General features: G+C 42.4%; 1 protein-coding gene across 2 annotated transcripts in view; it reads right to left on the reverse strand.

Annotated features, from left to right (window-relative positions):
- LOC133397965 (thrombospondin type-1 domain-containing protein 4-like) overlaps window positions 1–20,278 on the reverse strand; it is a 40,877-nt gene that overhangs the window by 3,944 nt on the left and 16,655 nt on the right. Inside the window, exons 7-15 of one of the 2 annotated variants that reach the window (XM_061669470.1) lie at window positions 11,589–11,793; window positions 8,199–8,374; window positions 8,055–8,121; window positions 7,761–7,937; window positions 7,283–7,406; window positions 3,297–3,501; window positions 3,046–3,219; window positions 1,627–1,800; window positions 1,373–1,552 (exon numbers count right to left, since the gene is read on the reverse strand). In XM_061669470.1, the coding sequence (XP_061525454.1) occupies window positions 1,373–1,552; window positions 1,627–1,800; window positions 3,046–3,219; window positions 3,297–3,501; window positions 7,283–7,406; window positions 7,761–7,937; window positions 8,055–8,121; window positions 8,199–8,374; window positions 11,589–11,793 (1,482 nt within the window). Of the gene's footprint in view, window positions 1–1,372; window positions 1,553–1,626; window positions 1,801–3,045; window positions 3,220–3,296; window positions 3,502–7,282; window positions 7,407–7,760; window positions 8,122–8,198; window positions 8,375–11,588; window positions 11,794–20,278 lie in introns of both variants that reach the window. The other variant, XM_061669461.1, reaches the window with a different exon arrangement.

The raw sequence follows: 20,278 nt of genomic DNA on the forward strand, positions 1-20,278 counted from the left end.
TTAAAAAAAGACAATGACCTTAAGCACACAGCTAAAATACCGAAGGAGTGGCTTAAGAACAATTCCGTGACTGTTTTTGAATGGCCCGGCCAGAGCCCTGACTTAAACCCAATTGAGCATCTCTGGACAGACCTGAAAATGGCTGCCCACCAACATTCACCATCCAACCTGACAGAAGTGGAGAGGAACTGCAAGGAGGAATGGCAGATGATCCTCAAATCCAGGTGTGAAAAACCTGTTGCATCTCAAAAAGACTCATGGCTGTATTAGCTCAAAAGGGTGCTTCTACTAAATATTGAGCAAAGGGTCTGAATAATTATGGCTGTGTGATATTTCAGCTGCGATTGGCTGGCAACCAGTTCAGGGTGTACCCCGCCTCCTGCCCGATGATAGCTGGGATAGGCTCCAGCACGCCCGCGACCCTAGTGAGGTGAAGCGGCTCAGAAAATGGATGAATGGATGGATGATATTTCAGTTTTTCTTTCTCTGTTTTATGGACTTTGAGAAGGCGTTCGACCATGTCCCTCGGGTAGTCCTGTAGGGGGTGCTTCAGGAGTACTGGGTACCGAACCCCCTGATACGGGTTGGTCGGTCCCTGTACGACGGGTGTCAGAGATTGGTCCGCATTGCCGGCAGTAAGTCAGACTCGTTTCTGGGGAGGGTTGGACTCCGCCATGGCTGCCGTTTGTCACCGATTCTGTTCATATCGTTTATACACGGAATTTCTAGGCGCAGCCGAGGCATAGAAGGGATCCGGTTTGGTGGCCTCAGTTTTGCATCTCTGTTTTTTGCAGAAGATGAGGTTCTGTTGGCTTCATCAAGCTGTGATCTCCAACTCTCACTGGAGCAGTTCGCAGCCGAGTGTGAAGCGGCTGGGAGGAAAATTAGCACCTCCAAATCTGAGACCATGGTTCTCAGTTGGAAAAGGGTGGAGTGCCCTCTCCAGGTCGGGGATGAGATCCTGCCCCAAGTGGAGGAGTTCAAATATCTTGGGGTCTTGTTCAGGAGAATGGAGGGAAGAATGGAACGAGAGATCGACAGCCGGATCGGTGCAGCGTCTGCAGAGATGTGGATTTTGTATCGGTCTGTTGTCCTGAAGAAGGAACTAAGCCAAAAGGTGGCTCAGGCATCTGATTAGGATGCCTCCAGGGCCTCCAGGAGGAAACCCCGGAGACAACCCAGGACACACGTGAATGTGAGTGTGAATGGTTGTCCGTGTCTATATGTGCCCTGCGACTGACTGGTGACCAGTTCGGGGTGTAGTTTGCCTTTCGCCGAAGTCAGCTGGGATAGGCTCCAGCGCCCCCCGACCCTCACCAGGATAAGTGGTGTTGAAAATAGATGGATGGATAGTATGCAGGGCATCACTCACAGCACTCCAGTCTGTGTAGTACCACTTTGCTCCGCAGGCTTTCACGTTGCAGCTCTGCCGGCTGAGCGGTCTCTCCAGCGACGAACACTCGTACTGGGGCGCCACGGCCACGACGTCGTGTGACCTCGTAAGACACACCACCGCCCGCTGCTGGCTGCCAGCACCGCACTCTGCAGAACACTGGAAGACACGCAATATTGATGTTACTTCAAAAGTCACATGTTCATCCTACCTGTAAGTTCAGTTGTTCATACTTGACTCCAGGGGCCGGTGAACCACTCCATGGCGTTGTCGCAAGGGCCTGTGTTGCACACTTGAGAGTCGGGGGGCCGCTCACTACCACAACCCTCTAGAGGGAAGCTGCTCATGTGATTGGTCAGGCACAAGATGCCCCGCGTTCGTACACCCATCCCACACTCAGCAGAACACTAGAAGAGAAATAACGGCAACGCACCGCTGTCTCTTTAAACGTCAATGAAAACGTTAGTTTTGCAGATGCTACATCTACTCTGTAGGCATAATGTGGTACCTACCACAACATATGGTGGTATCAGTCAAAGTGAAGGTAATTACAACCAATTAGTGGAGGGAAATGATGTGTATTTAAAGTGAAGTGATTACTTAAAAATGAAATTTGAATTCATTGCATTCATAGCAGCAGCAAATTTTTGTCATTATAGATTAATTGAAAACTACTTTAGAACATGTAATTACAGACGTAAACATTACAATCATTACTAGACCGCATATTACAATAAAGATACTATTTTGGAATTATTTGATGGTTCATTTTCCCTACAGTAGTTTTTTTTTTTTTGTAAAAACAAAACACAAATCTAATTCAAATACATGATTAGTAATTTTCCTCATAATTCATTCATTTTCACTCATATTTTTTAAATCGAAAATCAATGTAGGGTGCGTTTCTGATCATTTTTGAATGGGTTGAATCAGGGGGGTGAGTAATCATTAACTCAACATAGATGTTTTTGTTCTTCAAAGAAAGAATTGATAGTTCCATAAAATATACAAAATTTGATAAAGTACTACTTACAATTTAATATATTAAAATGTCAAAAAACTGTTTACATTTATGCTTGAAAACGGTAAATCCAAAATTCCCCAGCTAAACTCATTCATTCATTCATTTTCCGTACCGCTCATGCTAACATGGGTTGCGGGCGTGCTGGAGCCTATCCCAGCTGACTCTGGGCGAGAGGCGGGGTACACCCTGAACTGGTCGCCAGCCAATTGCAGGGTACATATAAAGAAATAACCATTCGCATTCACACTTATGGGCAATTTAGAGTTGCCAATTAACCGACCGCGCATGTTTTTTGGGATGTGGGAGGAAACCGTAGTACCCGGAGAAAACCCACACAGGCACGGGGAGAACATCCAAACTCCACACAGGTGAGGCCGGATTTGAACCCAGGTCCTTAGAACTGTGAGGCAGATGTGCTCACCAGTCATCTACCGTGCCTCCTCCCCAACTATACTTTCCATGGAAATTTACCAGATATTTTCCAGCCCTTTGCAACCCTATTGTCTACCAACATGCATTTGTAGTTGTTTAAAAAAAAAATCTAGTTATTTTTGTAAATGCAGAATTTGTTGAGTCGGCTCGTGTAGTAGATTTGACTAATGAAGTGTCCCTTGCAGGCGAGAGATACCTTGGTGCCCCAGTCTGTGTAGAACCAGCTCTTGGCGCAGGCCCCCCTGTCACAGTTCTCCACGTGGACTGGCCTCAGGTTCATGTTGCACTCTGTGTCGGGGACAAAGTCCCCCACGTTGCTGACGCAGCGGACCTCCCGCCACCTCTGGCCCAACCCGCATGGCACCGAGCACTGCAGAGACGTAATTTACCACCATGAATGAAGCCCACAATCAATCATCCTTGCGATGATTGACAGCCGTCACTCACGGCGCTCCACTCCGAGCGGATGTGCCACTCGCTGCAGATCTTGGTCTGGCAGGTGCCGGCGGTCTCAGGCCGCTCCAGGTGCCTGCAGCGGCTGCCGTGCACGTTGTGGGTGTGGTTGGCATAGGTCTGGCGACACAGGACCTGACGCTGCTGCGTGCCCAGACCGCACGTCTTGCTGCATTCCGACCACTCGCCAATGTCCCAGCTGATAAAAGGCAAGAGATAATCACAAGGACATTATACAGTTGAGATTAGATTTTAAATATTCACCCCCACAAGTAATAACAATGAATTCAATTAATAGAGTTCATGATATATGTACTACGTTAAATATTTCTAGTAGATCTTGTTTGATGTGCGTCCGGCATAAGCAGGGGCGCACAATGCATGGTGACTCTGCGTCCACAGAAGCACAGCATTGCTTACCCTTACTCATTGCTTATGTGTGTGTTGCTGAAGTGCTTCAGCGAATCATTGTCCACTAACAGTACGCGTCTTGTCTTGATGCTAGTAGGGTGGGATATCGTTTCATAAATACAATGGGGCACGATACTTTTTTTTAGGTAAGTTTTCATTGTTGTTCATCTAGCACACCGCTCACGATGCAGCGAGCCACTGGCGAAACGGCTTTGGCTCCGTAGATGCACACACGTGGGACACTTTAGGGAACCCTGTGAACTAACTAGCTAGCGAGCTAAACAGCTCGCTCTGGCTCAAGCGATCGTGGCGACATACAGAGGTCACTAACTGGCGGACCACGCTTCGCATCCGGACCCAGAAGCAGTGCCATATGTACACACAGCATAGCCAAAAAAGAAAGGGTATGATTCAAGACATACAGGTCGCTGCAACATATTACAGGCTTTAAGGTAGTGATGAACCATACCGACCAATCACATGTGAGTTCAGCCACCCCCTTTGGGAAATCAAATCTCCATCTCAGGCCTTAATCGCTGATTCCGAGGCAGCTCAGACAAAGAAGAGGAGAAACGTAGCAGGGTAGAGAGAAAGAGAATCAGCGTGGAAGTTGAGTTAAAGACGGAGAAAGATCATAAAAAGACTGATAAAGGAAGAAAATGGCGCTTAAAATGAAACGGTCAGTGCCATTTTTATTTATGCTTCTCAGTGGGAAGTGCATCTATGTGTAACGCCATTATGAAAGAAAACAAAGGTTTTGAACAAACATAACCTCTAAAATGGTTCAGTTGTTCAGAATTGTTTAATTAAAATATGTAAAATTGTTTGAGGCTTCACTGTTGTGTCAAGATGCCAAACAGAAAAGGGGATACAAACTTTGTTTTTCTTAAGTTCAGCACTTTAGTTGAACACATATAACTCTCTATTTAATTGCTCTTATTGTGAAATTGAGGCGTACTTTTATTTAGGAAATGAGAGAACATTTCACAGTTGTGCTCATGTTTGATTACCAGGGCAGAATTTGTAAGATGTGTACAATTCTTTATCATGCTCTAATATCCTTAGATCAGTGGCATTTAAAAAAATAATAATAATAATTAATAATTCAACAATGCTATCGTTTACCGTGAAAGGTTTTTTTTTTTTTTTTTTTTTTTTTTTTAGAATATATCATTTGCTATCATGGCAGGCCAAGAAATTTTGAAAAAAAGAGAGCGCAATAGCAATGGATAACAAAAATATTGTACAAACAGTATAAAAGATAGAGTAACAACTGCAATAAAAATCTGCAATATACCAGGACCGTGAAGCAAGAACCATGATGTAGCGGACGGAGGATTACTGTATCTATATGCTGTGATGACAAATTTAAGGGACTCATTTTTCCAAGGCTGGAACTCATTGTTTCTATGACGTGTGCATCCCGGGACTCACATCAGAATCAGAATCAGAATCATCTTTCATCGCCAAGTATGTCAAAAACAAATCAATACTAGACCGCATATAAAACAAATTTGTCTCCGGGAGTTGGAGCCACTCTAGTATGACAACAGTCAATTGAGAGAGAATACTTTTGAAACATAAAGACATTGAGGAAAAAAAATAAAACAACAACAGTCACTATATCGCAATAAAAGGTTGCTACTAATCTGGTAATGCCGCTACATTATTATTATTTTTTTTTTGGACAATTGTGAAAAGACGAGAACAATAGTCCGGTGCAACAAATATTGTGCAAAGGGCACCAAGACTTCAAGAAATGAAGACATAAACTCAAGTGTAAAATGGAAAATACAACATTCAATATTTGAGGGAACTACCAAACCAACGACTTTGGAAGAACCTGAAGGGCGAATACAAGTTATGTCTTACATCCCAGAAGAGTTCCTTGTGAAACCAGTTAATGCAGTTCCCAAGTGGCTTGAGAAACTGGTGGCTAATGCTGGCGCCCATATCGAATTTTAAATAAAACTCCATGCATTACACATATTGGGAGTTACTTTTCAATCACCCGGTATAGATGACTGGATGGGTTTTCTCCAGGTACTCCGGTTTCCTCCCACATCCCAAAAACATGCGTGGTGGTTGAATTGCCCGGAGGTGTGAATGTGAGGGCGAATGGTTGTTTGTTTGTATGTGCCCTGCAATTGGCTGGCAACCAGTTCAGGGTGTACCTCGCCTCTCGCACGAAGATAGCTGGGATAGGCTCCAGCACGCCCGCGACACTAGTGAGGATAAGCGGTACAGTAAGTGGATCGATGGAGATAAATGTATATAAAGGTGGGTAGTAACGCAAATAACATTTTCAATAAACTGTACTTGTCAGAGTACTTTAAATGTACTTTTTACTTGAGTATTTATGTGAAGAAGGATCAATACTTTTACCCCGTTACAATGATCGACATGCCGATCGCTACTTTTATTTAGCCATCCTTGCGTGTGCGTGTCTATTTTTAGACTGCATCTTCGACTTCCCCATAGGGCTCCCATTGCGGCAATTGAACGTTACCACAGTGGCGTTTGACTCAAGTCCACCAGTCAAACGACACAAGGCATGACTGGGCAGATTGCCTTTGCGAGCCAATCTTTTTTTTGGGGGGGGGGGGAAGAACAGCCGCGCGAGTGTGTTTACTTTACAGACTTCGAAAAACAACAGCTTTGTCATGAAACTCTTAAATTGTGACTTCCCAAACTTGGATATTTCAGCCCACTTCTAACTTGAGAAAACAACTTCTTCATGAAGTCATTTAAGTGAATAAAACAAATCATGTTTCTGTTGGGCCCAATGTATGTGCTGTTGTTTTTTGGGCAGTTTCAAATTTAAATGGGGGCAGGTTCATTGAGCACTTCCTTACTCTTACTCAAGTAAATATTTGGACGACTGCTTTTTACTTTTACTTGAGTCATATTATTCTAAACTAACAGTACTCTTACTTGAGTACAATATTTGGCTACTCTACCTACCTCTCTGTCTCTCTCTCTGTCTCTCTCTCTCTCTCTCTCCATCCATTTTCTGACCCGCTTATCCTTACTAAGGTCGCGGGTGTGCTGGAGCCTATCCATGCTATCTTTGGGCGAGAGGCGGGGTACACCCTGAACTGGTCGCCAGCAAATCACAGGGCACATAGAAAAAAAAAACCATTCGCACTCACATTCACACCTATGGGCAATTTAGAGTTGTCAATTAACCTACCGTGCATGTTTTTGGGATGTGGGAGGAAACCGGAGTGGCCGGAGAAAACCCACGCTGGCACGGGGAGAACGTGGAAACTCCGCACAGGCGGGGCCGGGGATTGAACCCCGGACCTCAGAACTGTGAGGCAGACGCTCTAACCAGTTGTCCACCGTGCCGCCATATATATATATATGTATGTATATATATGTATGTATATGTGTATATATATATATACACACACCGTATACGATGGTAATATACACCTACGGTATTATAATATTTATTTATATAAATAACAATGCATACAATATTTGAAGAAATACAGCATTATAAAGAAAGGAAAAACAATAAATAAAAATAGAGACATGAAATAGAGGGCTGAGTGTTGACTCACAATGCGGGGCAGGCCTGCAGGTTGCATGGTTCCTCCTGCAGCATTGGTTTCCCGTCACACAAAATGTCCTCGACTTGGACCTGGTTTAGCCGGTGGATGCAATGGAAGACGGGATGCCTGAAACCTACACATCACATTATGAATGCCATAATACTTGTTGATGTTGGGCTTTCATGTGAAATTTCAGGTTGAAACCTTTACAGGTGAACGCTCTGCTAGTCTAAGTTTTTTAATGCACGTCTAACTCATTTAAGCTTTTTCTTCGAAAATTGCGGGTTTCCCCTGGTCCAAAAGAAGAACATTAAAAAATATATATGTTTAAAAATCACTTAATAGGTGAATTCACAGGTGCCAAACCAAGGATATGTGGGGGTCCACTCTATCCCTAACTTTTTATGACTAGAGTCAATTCATAAACATTATGTTGACATCAAAAGCAAACTGTATGACTCCCAAAAATTTTTTTAAATCATCTCACCTTTGCCGCAGGAGGTGCTGCACTCGCTGGTGCCGGCCATTTTCCAGCTGTATTCCCGTTGGCGGCGCGGCACCTGGTTCTCGTGGCGATGAGGTGGGTACTTCCCCCTGCCGGCCGGGTCGTAGTTCCCCTGTTGGGAATCGTCGTGCCCCACCTCCTGCTCGTTCACGGTGTTCCCTAAGACATTGATTGAATTGAGTAAGTGCAGTGCATGCTGGGTAATGCCATAATGTACTGGGCAAGTGTGGCAGTAAGTCACGTAATGTGACCTGTGGTACTGGGGGTATTGTTTACCTTGTGGTGTCTCCGACGTGACCACGTATTCATAGTGAACCCCTGGGTTGGGCTGCTGGAAGATCATCTGAGGGAAGTAGAGAATTCCTATCATGAGTGTCAAGGAATGGGAATACTCGATGTGCAATTCTGTTCTCAACTCACATAAACTTCCAGGATCTCATTGGTGGGCCCCTCGGCGAGGAGGGACTCGCCAGCGGTGTTGCTGATTTCATTGGGTCGCCGGTAAGTGAACACGGTGCCCCCGCCCTCATACTTGCCCGGCCGGTCGATTGCCCAATTCCCGTTGATGATGGACCGTCCCGATCGGCTTCGGAGCGCTGCGGGAGAGCGATCAATTAACTGCAAAATCTCTCAAGGGGTAAATGCTGGTCAACCCACAATTTGTTCGGATTTTGAATTTTTTTTCCACAGAAGAAATCATGGGACTATACATTAGAGGGGGTAGGAAAGAAGTAAAATTTCAGAATTAAAAAGAAAATAATTTAAACACAAGTGTAAAGATAACTGTATATATGTAAAAAAAAAAGATGTGTGTAAAAATAATTCTACAACTGTCTTGTAATTGGACTGAAGTGGCTGGGTAGAGGGAAGTCTGGGCGTCCCTGTTGAAGCTACTGCCCCCGCGACCCGACCTCGGATAAGCGGTAGGAAATGAATGCATGGATGGATAAATGACAAAAGGTAAAAAGAAGTTAACCGATGTAAAACGAAAATAAACCCCTCTAATAAAATAGTCCATGTTAACTTTGATCAAGCCCCCTTACTTCGCATCACTTTCGGTGTACATTCGTATTTCTTTCAACAGCCTTTATTGAGACTGCTCCTTCGTTTGGAATAAGCGTTGGGAAAAAAGAAAAAGCCCAATGTGCAGCAATCAGGCCTTTTGAGGCATAGGAAAATATCGCTCAAATGCGGAGTAGCGCAACTTTAGGGGAGCATGTCACTAACTTTTAAAACGGAATCCTTTTTTGTTGGCCAACCATTTTTAGCCCAAAACCCAGTGGATTAAGCACAGGAAGCCCATTACAAATGCATTAGGAGTGTAACATTAGACTTGTAAAAGACTGTTTGGACAAGGTAAAAGCACATTAGGGTCCAGAAAAGAGACCCACTCAGGGAATATGTGGGATGGGTTTGCTCATGAAAAATCCATTATAAACCCTGTTGTTCTATATTACTTGAATGGGAATGCACCTTGTCTTTTAAGATTTGCACAGAAATGCAGTATTCGAGGCAGCAAATTTGATGATCACAAACATACAATTGTTCACTCGGAATGAGCAACATGCTGCTTCACTAAGACTGCAGTACTATGGGATGACATGTTGCACAGCCTGCTCTGGTGAACTTCCATGACGGATCCTTTTTAGATTCTGATTTACAAAGAACTTTCAAAACTTCATTAAACAAAAAAGAGTGGTTAAGGCGTGTGAGTGTTTTAATGAAAGTGTGCACTTTCATTGTGGGGGCCGGTGGGGGCTTGGGACTATTTAGGCTCTCACCACTAAACTGGGTTCTCGCTCTTATTAAACAGCATTCCAACAGTTTCAGAAAATGTTCAACACCAACTCAAAACATGAAAGTAATTATTGTTGTACCAAAGCAGGAACCTTATTTTTCTTAGAGGCATCAATTGTTTTTTTTAGGTTTTAGGGATTCTTTATGATTATTATATGTTTTTTTTTTTCTTCATTATTATTAATTCTAATCTATTGATATTTTTCTATTTAATCCATCATAAGAAGGCCAAAGTAGACTCTTCCAATATTTCTTGTGTAGGAAACATATTCATTTTGAATTCAATCTGATTCAAGCTGCTCAAGCTTTTTTGCTTCTTTGGAGACACTAAGGGGGTTTACATGGAACCTTGTATTCTGATTATAAATGTTTTAGAAGCCCAAACGGAATGAAAATACTCCATATAAACACCTCAATCGAAATAAACAGGCCGAATCCGAATGGAATTTCATTCGGTTTCACGGGGGGGGGGTCTGTCTGTGCATGCTTCGTCTTGACGGAAATGCTCGGCGACGTCATCGTTTACGCACTTGTAAATATGGCGCCTTCCACCAGGAGCTTGCATGAGACTGAGATCTTGTTTTTAACTTCTTCTAACTTGTTTTAATCAAACTGTTGTTTTAATAAAAATGTAAAAGCATTCGCAACTACTGTGCTAAATAAACGAATGACAGCCATCTTGAACAAAATGAGTTGATGTTTACATCGATCTGCGTATGGCACATGGCTGTTCGAATTACATGCAGTGCGCATGTATACACGCGATCAGACTAGATAACGTCACGTACAGTAAGCAGGTGGCCAGATTTCTTCGGTCGGAATGAATTCAATCGGCATGACGAAAAAAGTCTCCATGTAAATCCGGCTACTTATTCCAAAATAAAGAGCCACCTCGAAGTGGGTCAGATGCCTCTGAGGTCGTAAAATTCTTGGAAAAAAAAAATAAAAATAGGGCTATAGCAGAAAATACTAACAGTTAAAACCATCATCATACATGATGTAACCAGGGGACCTTTTGTTTGGATCCAGCACTAATTTTTATTTTTAAACTTATATTACAGTTCAGAATGTTTAATTGCTTGATAAAACATTGCCTGCATCGTTAATTTAAAAAAAAAAAAAAAAAAAACGTCCTTGGCTTTTTCTTTGTCTTTTTGTACAATTTCACAATGCTCTTTTTCAATTAGATAGTAGTTGTGGTTAACTTCTTTTTACACTTGTATGACAGTTAAGAATGCTTAAATTCTACTACTAAAATGCTAAAACCATTATGTTTTTCAAATTTTTAATAACACATTCGTAATTATACATCAACCGTGCTTATCTTATTTTTACACTTGTATGACAGTAAGGAATGTTAAAATGTACTAACTGGAAACTTTGTCTGTAGATATGTAAAATATTGTGGGCTTTTCCTTGGCATTTTGTGACTTATTCTTACTTATATATACACACAGTGGTTAACTTACTTTTCCACTTTAAAGTCGAGAATTGTAAAATGTGACTTAAAACATTGCCTGTACAGTTAATACAAAAAATAAGTCTAGACTTTTACTTTGTTTTTCTGTGGCTTTTTTGCCCTTACAAAACATATTCTCATTATCCAGTATATTGACAGTGGGTCACTTAATTTTACACATTTATAACCTAAACTGTTACTTAAAACGTACAGTAAATAAATTTTCTTTGGCTTTCTTTCAAATTTATCATTACATACTAACAGTTTTATACTTGTTTGTTCTTTGACAGTTGGAATGTCAAAATGTAACTTACAACATTGCTTGTTCAGCCAATAAAAAAATCAATATGGGCTTTTTCTTTGGCTTTTTGTCACCACATTCTCCATTATATATTGACTGTGGTTGACTTATTTTTACACTTGTATGACATTTAAGAATGTCAAAATGTGAATGAAGACATTGTCTGTGGTGTACAGTTAGTAGACATAAGTATTCCAAGCTTTTTCTTTGGCATTTTGTGAAAGAATGTAATCAAGAACCTTTCCCCCCCCACCTAGGTAGTTGCTGCTCTTGGCCATCTCGGTGACGTTGATTTTGGTTGCTCCCTGCGGGATCTCAGCTATTTTGTGATAGCCGATTTTCGTCAGAGAACGGCGGAAGAATCCAGACACGAGCCGGCAGGTGGCGTCGGTGCCGCCGCACGCGCCGCACTTGTCTATCACCTTCCCGGAGCCCAGGAATCCATCGCAGCCTGGACTCTGTGAGGGAGACCAAGAGAGGAACGTTAGATGGCTAGTTCATGCTAAAGAGGTTAGCTTTGTTTCATAAACAATTTGGAAGCATGCTCCGTGTTCTGTATGACGGCACTCCGAACAGAAAGGTGGGGACAAAGTCCGCCAGGGATCTTTTTGTGTGATTTCTGTGTGGAAAAAAGCTCAACATAGCATACAGATAAAGCTGCCCTCTGCATTTTTCACTTTTGGATGTAGTAACAGAGATGTAAGAGAAGCCAAAGCAGTGAGACCATGCCTGTGTGTAAGAGGGCATGGAACCGCCGCATATTTGCGGTTCGGAATTTGCAAATTTGCCTATTTGTGGATTTTGTTTTCGGAACCTACCATTCGTTATTCGCTGAAAAACTCGCCTCAGGCAAAAAGAATAACACTATTGCTTTGCTGCCATCTGCTAGCATCTTGGTGCCAAGGAAACAGTTTCAAGTGGATTGAGGAATTTCATTGAGATAAAAGTAGTCCTTTGCCACCATATTGTGGCATTTATAAGCAATTACAGCACAGTATACAGTAATCCCTTGTTTATCGTGGGGGTTAGGTTCCGGACCACTCCCACAATGTGCAAAAACCGGGATCCTCAGAACTGTGAGGCAGATGTGCTAACCAGTCGGGTACCGTGCAGTCCTAAACAATTAATCCATTCTCAAAATAGTTGTCAATAATTTGATAATCGATTCACTGTTGGACCTCTAGTGCTCACTGTTTTCCACAACGCCTTCGCTTTTTTTCATCCGCCGTCTTGTGCTGAAAGCAATTGTCGCCATCCCAAGTGAAAGCGCACATAGTTTAGGCAATATTTGCGAATCTTCTATCTGCATCGTTTTGCGGCATCGGTTTGAAAAGAGGCTTGCGTGTAAGACTTGTATAATGCAGGGACGAGGGTGCAAAGTTTAATACCTGACACTCAATTTTCCCACCCTGTTGTGTTGAAAGGAATCGTAATTGTCATCTAATGTTTTTGATGGCGGGATACCGTGTTGCTCTGTGATAGCGCACACCGCTGCGGCCAGTGGTGGAAATTGGCACCAAGTAACCAAGTAATAAAATGTCATTTAAAGTTCACGGTCACATAGCATTCAGAGCATCAGTGAAGGGCTTAAAAATTCCCCTCAGCGTATCATCCAGTAACAGTCCCTAGTGGAAAAAGAATAAAGACGCAGCAATGAAGAGCTGTTAGTGACGTGGCAAGCATTATACGGCTCTACCGTGTCAGCATAAAATCCATCGCACCTCGCACGACACGATCGCAGCAGTCAAACGTTCCCCTCGTAAAACAAACGCTGACACCAGGTTATCCACGGCCACTTGGACAGCAACAACGCGTCTCAACGGAAACATGCGGCGTGATTTCTCGATTCCTAAATCGGACTTGTCGATGAAATTTCATGCGACCACAAAACACGCAAGGCTCCTTACGGGAAGAACCGGGATGACTTTTGAAGTCAGAAAGTCACTTCAAGCAAAACAAACGCCTGAACTTTTCAACTTTGTGATGACCACATGAAACTATAAACTCTTTCAAGATTTCAGTTTTGGGAAAGTTCATTTTCCATGCGAACTACTTTGAAGTTCAGTTCACCCTTCCAAACATGAATTAGTTCAGTTCATAGTTCATAATTAAAATGTTTAAACTAAGTTCATCATTCCAAAAATGAACTCGTTCAGTTTTTTTTTGTTTGGTTTTTTTTTGTTCTCAATATGTAGCTGACAGCCCGCGACACTAGTGAGGAGAAGCGGCTCAGAAAATGCATGGATGGATGCAGCTGACAGGCTATTCCCCTTAATACTGGGATTTCATTTTCCCATTGTTGCCACCCATTCAGTCCAGACTAGTACCCAGCTGCAGATTCACCCGAACATGGAAATAAGAAAATTAAAAAAATTGCCTTTTTTAAATAAAAATTAAAAAAAAAAAAAAAAAAAAAGGACTTTTGTCCTTAATGTGCAAACAAAAACACACAACACAGTATGAAAGGACAGCTTTGTTTCATAAACAATTAGGAAGCATGCTCCGTGTTCCGTAGGACGGCACTCAGAACAGAAAGGTGGGGACAAAGTCCACCAGGGATCTTTTTGTGAGATTTCTGTGTGCACATTGCATACAAACAAAGCTGCCCTCTGCATTTTTCACTAACCTTGAAAATGTTTCAAAACTGGACTACAAATCAAAACTTGGATTTAAATAATAAAGTAACAGCAGAACTCGAGCTTTACGATCTGCTTCAAACATCAGGCGAGAAAACAACCTGCTCTTTCTTAGCATTATCAATTTTAAAAAAGAAAATGACATCACCGAGGACTAGCTTGTGAAACTTATTTTTTTTGCACACCACTTAGTAATTTAATGATTACCCTAATGAATGATACATAAATTGTGATTGCTAATATGCTCTCTCTAAGTTGATGTACGCGAATGCAATGTTCATTCTGGCCAAATATGTGTGTGGGGAAAAAAATGCTGATATATTTGTTTCATCAATTTTTTTATGTCAGGCTGCCGGGCCACTCTGCTTGGCTCATAAATTGTAAATGTGACTGTAATGTCAGTGCTCGCCATGAACCTCACCGCATGGCACTAGTGCATACTTTAGGAGTCTACAGTATGTGGAGGTCAAAGCTCCAGGTTTGCCGTACGTGTGTGGGCTGTGAGTTTATGTGGTAATGATGAAGATGATGATGCCAGCTAATGGAAGCTTTCTCCTATCGGAGCGGCTAAGGTACATAAGTGAAACATAGCAGGAAACTGCTACAATGAAGACGTCAATAAACCTGTACTGTTAATAATAGGTTCAATTTCATCGGTAGAATAGTAGCGTGTATACCTCTGCCAAGGTTTGGAGATTCCACCTGGCTGAGCGGAAAATGTATGTGAAGCTGTCACTTTTGTGCTCAAGGGCAAAGCAATAACACTATTACTTAGGAACCATCTTGTGGCATCTTGGTGCCAGCGAACTATGTTGAAGCTAGTTGAGGAGCTTCAGTTAGGAAAAAAAAGTTATTTGCCACCATCTTGTGGCATGGATAGGCAATTATAAACCTTTTAGAGGGGGTGTCAATTACTTGCGGATCGTGGGGGAACACTGCAAACACTTGAAAAGCTGAAACGAGAATGTCACTTGGTAAAGCAGAACCCTTAGCTAAGCCTGAAGATCGTGTTGTTGTTGTTTTTTTATCACTTTTATCACAGTGGCGAGCTCCTACCTGCCATCTGCATGCTTTCTCCACTTGGTACCATGGTGAATGCATGTCGCTTTTAAATTTAATCATTTAAAGCGTCACTGAAGCCCACCTTCATCTGGAAGTGGTTACCAGCGGAGTTGACTCTGAAAACGAGAGGGTCATAAAAAAAAAATCCTGGCGGTATTTTTTCCCCACACACTGCGTCTCTCTGTACCATGCAGAAGGTTAGATTCAAATACTGATGCCAACAGTATTGATATTGATACCACTGTAATGAGATGGATACGTTAGTTTCAATTTGATGATGCGACCACCTTAAATATTGAAAAAAAAGTATTGCTATTACTGGTTTCAGCGATATTGCCCTGGTATTTACTTCCTATCATATTGATATGATAGGGAGTAATGTCCTAATGTCAGCACTCTGACATTAGGACAGGAGGATTCCAACATTCCTGTCTTCTATTTAATAGGAACAATTTCCACAACCGAGCAAGCCTTGAGGTTTATACTGTATATAATAAGTTGCTTAAAACATATACAGTATGTACTATACCAGCACTCGATGTAAGGTTTCTGGCACAGATGCCCTAAATTAACAGCCAAACAGACAATATTTGTGTATGCTGTTTGAAATATACTTTATATATTTTGGGGATCCCTAACAAAACCCCTGCAAAACTCCCTCACTTGCGCCCCTAGAAATTTTGAAAAATCTTGCTCTCCAACACCAATTTCACCGATTGACAAAACATTGGGTCTGTCAGAACTCAATGCATGAAAAGGTCTCGAGGACCCATGCCAGGAATTAAACCGTTAGCTTTGAAGCAGCCATTTTGGACAAATTATAGTGCTTGTACTTACTTTTGACAAGCTCCTGAAATTTTTCAAAATGAGCCCCAATTAGGGGCAGGTATCTTGGACAGATGGGTGATGCTTCATTGCCGAGTGTTTTTTTTGTTTGGTGACTAGGAGTTTCACTTTAAATGCATTCATTTTGATAGGCAACATGTAACCGTAATACAACCCCAATTCCAATGAAGTTGGGACGTTGTGTTAAACAAAAATAAAAACAGAATACAATGATTTGCAAATCATGTTCAACCTATATTTAATTGAATACACTACAAAGACAAGATATTTAATGTTCAAACTGATAAACTTGATTGTTTTTACCAAATAATCATTAACTTAGAATTTTATGGCTGAAACGCGTTCCAAAAAAGCTGGGACAGGGTCATGTTTACCACTGTGTTACATCACCTTTTCTTTTAACAACATTCAATAAACGTTTGGGAACTGAGGACACTAATTGTTGAAGCTTTGCTAGGTGGAATTCTTTCCCATTCTTGCTTGATGTACAGCTTCAGCTGTTCAACAGTCGGTGGTCTCCGTTGTCGTATTTTACGCTTCATAATGCACCACACATTTTCAATGGGAGACAGGTCTGGACTGCAGGCAGGCCAGTCTAGTACCCGCACTCTTTTACTACGAAGCCACGCTGTTGTAACACGTGCAGAAGGTGGTTTGGCATTGTCTTGCTGAAATAAGCAGGGCGTCCATGAAAAAGGCAGCATATGTTTCTCCAAAACCTGTATGTACCTTTCAGCATGAATGGTGACTTCACAGATGTGTAAGTTACCCATGCCATTGGCACTAACACAACCCCATACTATCACAGATGCTGGCTTTTGAACTTTTCGTCCATAACAGTCCGGATGGTTCTTTTCCTCTTTGGCCCGGAGGACACGAAGTCCAGAATTTCCAAAAACAATTTGAAATGTGGACTCATCGGACCACAGAACACTTTTCCACTTTGCGTCAGTCCATCTTAGATGAGCTCAGGCCCAGAGAAGCCGGCGCCGTTTCTGGGTGTTGTTGATAAATGGCTTTTGCTTTGCATAGCAGAGTTTCAAGTTGCATTTACGGATGTAGCGCCGAACTGTATTTACTGACATTGGTTTTCTGAAGTGTTCCTGAGCCCATGTGGTGATATCCTTTACACATTGATTGTCGGTCTTTGATGCAGTGCGGGATCGAAGGTCACGGGCATTCAATGTTGGTTTTCGGCCTTGCCGCTTACATGCAGTCGTTTCTCCAGATTCTCTGAACCATTTGATGACATTATGGACCGTAGATGATCAAATCCCTAAATTCCTTGCAATTGTACGTTTAGGAACATTGTCCTTAAACTGTTAGACTATTTTCTCACGCACTTGTTCACAAAGAGGAATTTGTGAACAAGTGCCCCATCTTCCTCGCCCCATCTTTGCTTGTGAATGACTGGGCAATTCAGGGAAACTCCTTTCATACCCAATCATGGCACCCACCTGTTCCCAATTAGCCTGTTCACCTGTGGGATGTTCCAAACAGGTGTTTGATGAGCATTCCTCAACTTTTTCAGTCTTTTTTGCCACCTGTCCCAGCTTTTTTGGAACGTGTTGCAGCCATAAAATAAAAGTTAATGATTATTTGAGGTGCGAATGGTTGTTTGTTTGTTTGTATGTGCCCTGCGATTGGCTGGCGACCAGTTCAGGGTGTACCCCGCCTCCTGCCCGATGACAGCTGGGATAGGCTCCAGCACTCCCGCGACCCTTGTGAGGATAAGCGGCTCAGAAAATGGATGGATGATTATTTGCTAAAAACAATCAAGTTTATCAGTTTGAACATAAAATATCTTTTCTTTGTAGTGTATTCAATTAAATATAGGTTCAACATGATTTGCAAATCATTGTATTCTGTTTTTATTTATGTTTAACACAACGTCCCAACTTCATTGGAATTGGGTTGTACAAAACATGCGCTGACACCAGAGCTAACGTTAGCAAGTTCAGTTTGTTCGACTGAGACAGTGGTCTCGTACATTTGAAGCAGAGTTTGTTTTGTTCGATTTGTTCTTAGCCTTGTTTTTTAGCATTAGCATTCTGAGTCCGCACTTCATGCCTTTTACGAGCACTGCTTTGTTATCCATGTGTGGGCGCTCGTTGTGGTTCAAGCAAGTGTAAAGGTTTGGGGTTACGCTCCAGTTAGCGGCAGAGGTCGACTTTGGAATTTAAAAAGTAGCTTTTAACTCTGCTGTAGTTAATCAAAGATTGAAAAAAATATATAAAAGCAAGATGGCGAGTTGGAATGTGTTTTATTACTTTAATCACACAGCCCGCGGTGGTCTCACTTTCTTAGAGTTATCGGAAAGAGGAAAGCTTTCACCTTTTCTTCACATGGCCTGCGATTACCTACGCGATTTAAGTATTACGGTTGATAATGACCATGGAATTCACCCAAAATGACTGGTTCAAACCAAACTTGTTGACTTCCCGTTGCTTTTCGAGCACTGGTGCTGTAGACGTTTCGTTGTATCCTGTTATGATAGACATGTCCGCCCAATTTCTTATTAGCATCGTCTCGCTGCCTGTTAGCTGGTTCCATTTGGGGCTCATTTGAGTAAGTTCCTTTGTAAGAACTTCATCAAAGTATCAGCCCTAGAATTTGCCCGATATGGCGGCTTCAAAACAAAATGACCGACTTCCTGTTTAATTTCTGGTATGGTTCCATTGAGGGCGGCACGGTGTCCGACTGGTTAGAGCGTCAGCCTCACAGTTCTGGGGACCCGGGTTCAATCCCCGTCCCCGCCGGTGTGGAGTTTGCATGTTCTCCCCGTGCCTGCGTGGGTTTTCTCCGGGCACTCCGGTTTCCTCCCACATCCCAAAAACATGCATTAATTGGAGACTCTAAATTGCCCGTAGGCATGACTGTGAGTGCGAATGGTTGTTTGTTTCTATGTGCCCTGCGATTGGCTGGCAACCAGTTCAGGGTGTACCCCGCCTCCTGCCCGATGACAGCTGGGAAAGGCTCCAGCACGCCCGCGACCCTAGTGAGGAGAAGCGGCTCAGAAAATGGATGGATGGATGGATGGGTTCCATTGAGACTTTTAATCCATCTTGTTATGATAGAAGTGTCCACCAAATTTTGTGTCGATTGATGAAAGTGGTGTAATTTTGTCAAACATGGGTTGGTACTGAGGGAGTTTTGGGGTGTCGCTTTTGTGAGCCCTAAAATAAATACATTTTCACCAGGATACACTGCAAACAAGACTTAAGGAATGGAGATTAACGTCGTCCTATCATCAGGAATAAAGGTAAACTGACGCTGTGAAGACATAGCAGGATGGAGCCACAGTGCCGTATTTTAACACTTATTTACGAGCGAGGGGTGAAAGGCGAATGTTTAGTGGACACCCTGGGATTCGTCGAGCTAGTCACATACACAAACACAAATCAGATCAAATATTTCCTTGCGAGGTTTGACATAGCATCTGGAAATGCCATAAACATTCTCTTTAGAGAATATTCGCATAACCGTGAGGAATGTATTGCGATAGCTAGACGGGATGCTGAGTCTGGAAGTCGACTTACAGTAAGTGGAAGCTTGCATTTAATGTGCATATGCCGCCCACATGCCAGGCTGGCCGGCCATCTTGAAGCAACTTTTTCAACGCGGAGTCAGCGCTTCAAACTGACAATGACACCGCAACCCCCCTTCACGAGGCCACACGCTAATAAAGACCCTTGTTAATATGCTGTTATCACGATAGAAGGAGCCAGGAGGGTGCATTTCTGAAAATCTGCAATATTGAGAAACCATACAAAAAGCTATTTATAAAATATTTTTACCGCTGTCGCACACTTTAAACATGTTTCAACTAATTAAACACTGTTTAAACATATCATAAGCAGATATGAACACAAAAGTGCAAGCACAAAATGTATGAGAAAATACTATATGTATCGTAGCATCTGTGTGTGAGAGCCACATATGTGCCTTTATGAGGCGTGGGTGGCGTGTGACATTGGCAAGTCTGCTTGTGAGTGTCTGGGCGTGAGCTGTGGTCAACAGCAGCCCCTATAAAAGGGTACTGATTGGGTGTTTTACTGTTCTCCTGTCGTTCAGTAAACAGCTGAAAAGTGCATCAGCAACTGTGGCGGTAAGTAAGCATCCATAAAAAAACAATCGTTAGAAAATCAGCAATAGAGCAGGAGCATGAACAGCGGTCCCTTGACTTACAAGTTGAATATGTTCTGTGACCAATTTACTCGTATATCAAATACATTTTTCTATTTGAAACTAAGAGAAATGCTGTAAATCTATTCCAGACCCCCAAAAACCACCACCAAATTTGTTGTCACATTTTTCATTCATTCATTCATCTTCTCCTCATCTAGGGTCGCGGGCGTGCTGGAGCCTATCCCAGCTAACTCCGGGCGAGAGGCGGGGT

Source organism: Phycodurus eques, chromosome 2 (assembly GCF_024500275.1).
Source record: "Phycodurus eques isolate BA_2022a chromosome 2, UOR_Pequ_1.1, whole genome shotgun sequence".
NCBI classification, from domain to species: Eukaryota; Metazoa; Chordata; class Actinopteri; order Syngnathiformes; family Syngnathidae; genus Phycodurus; species Phycodurus eques.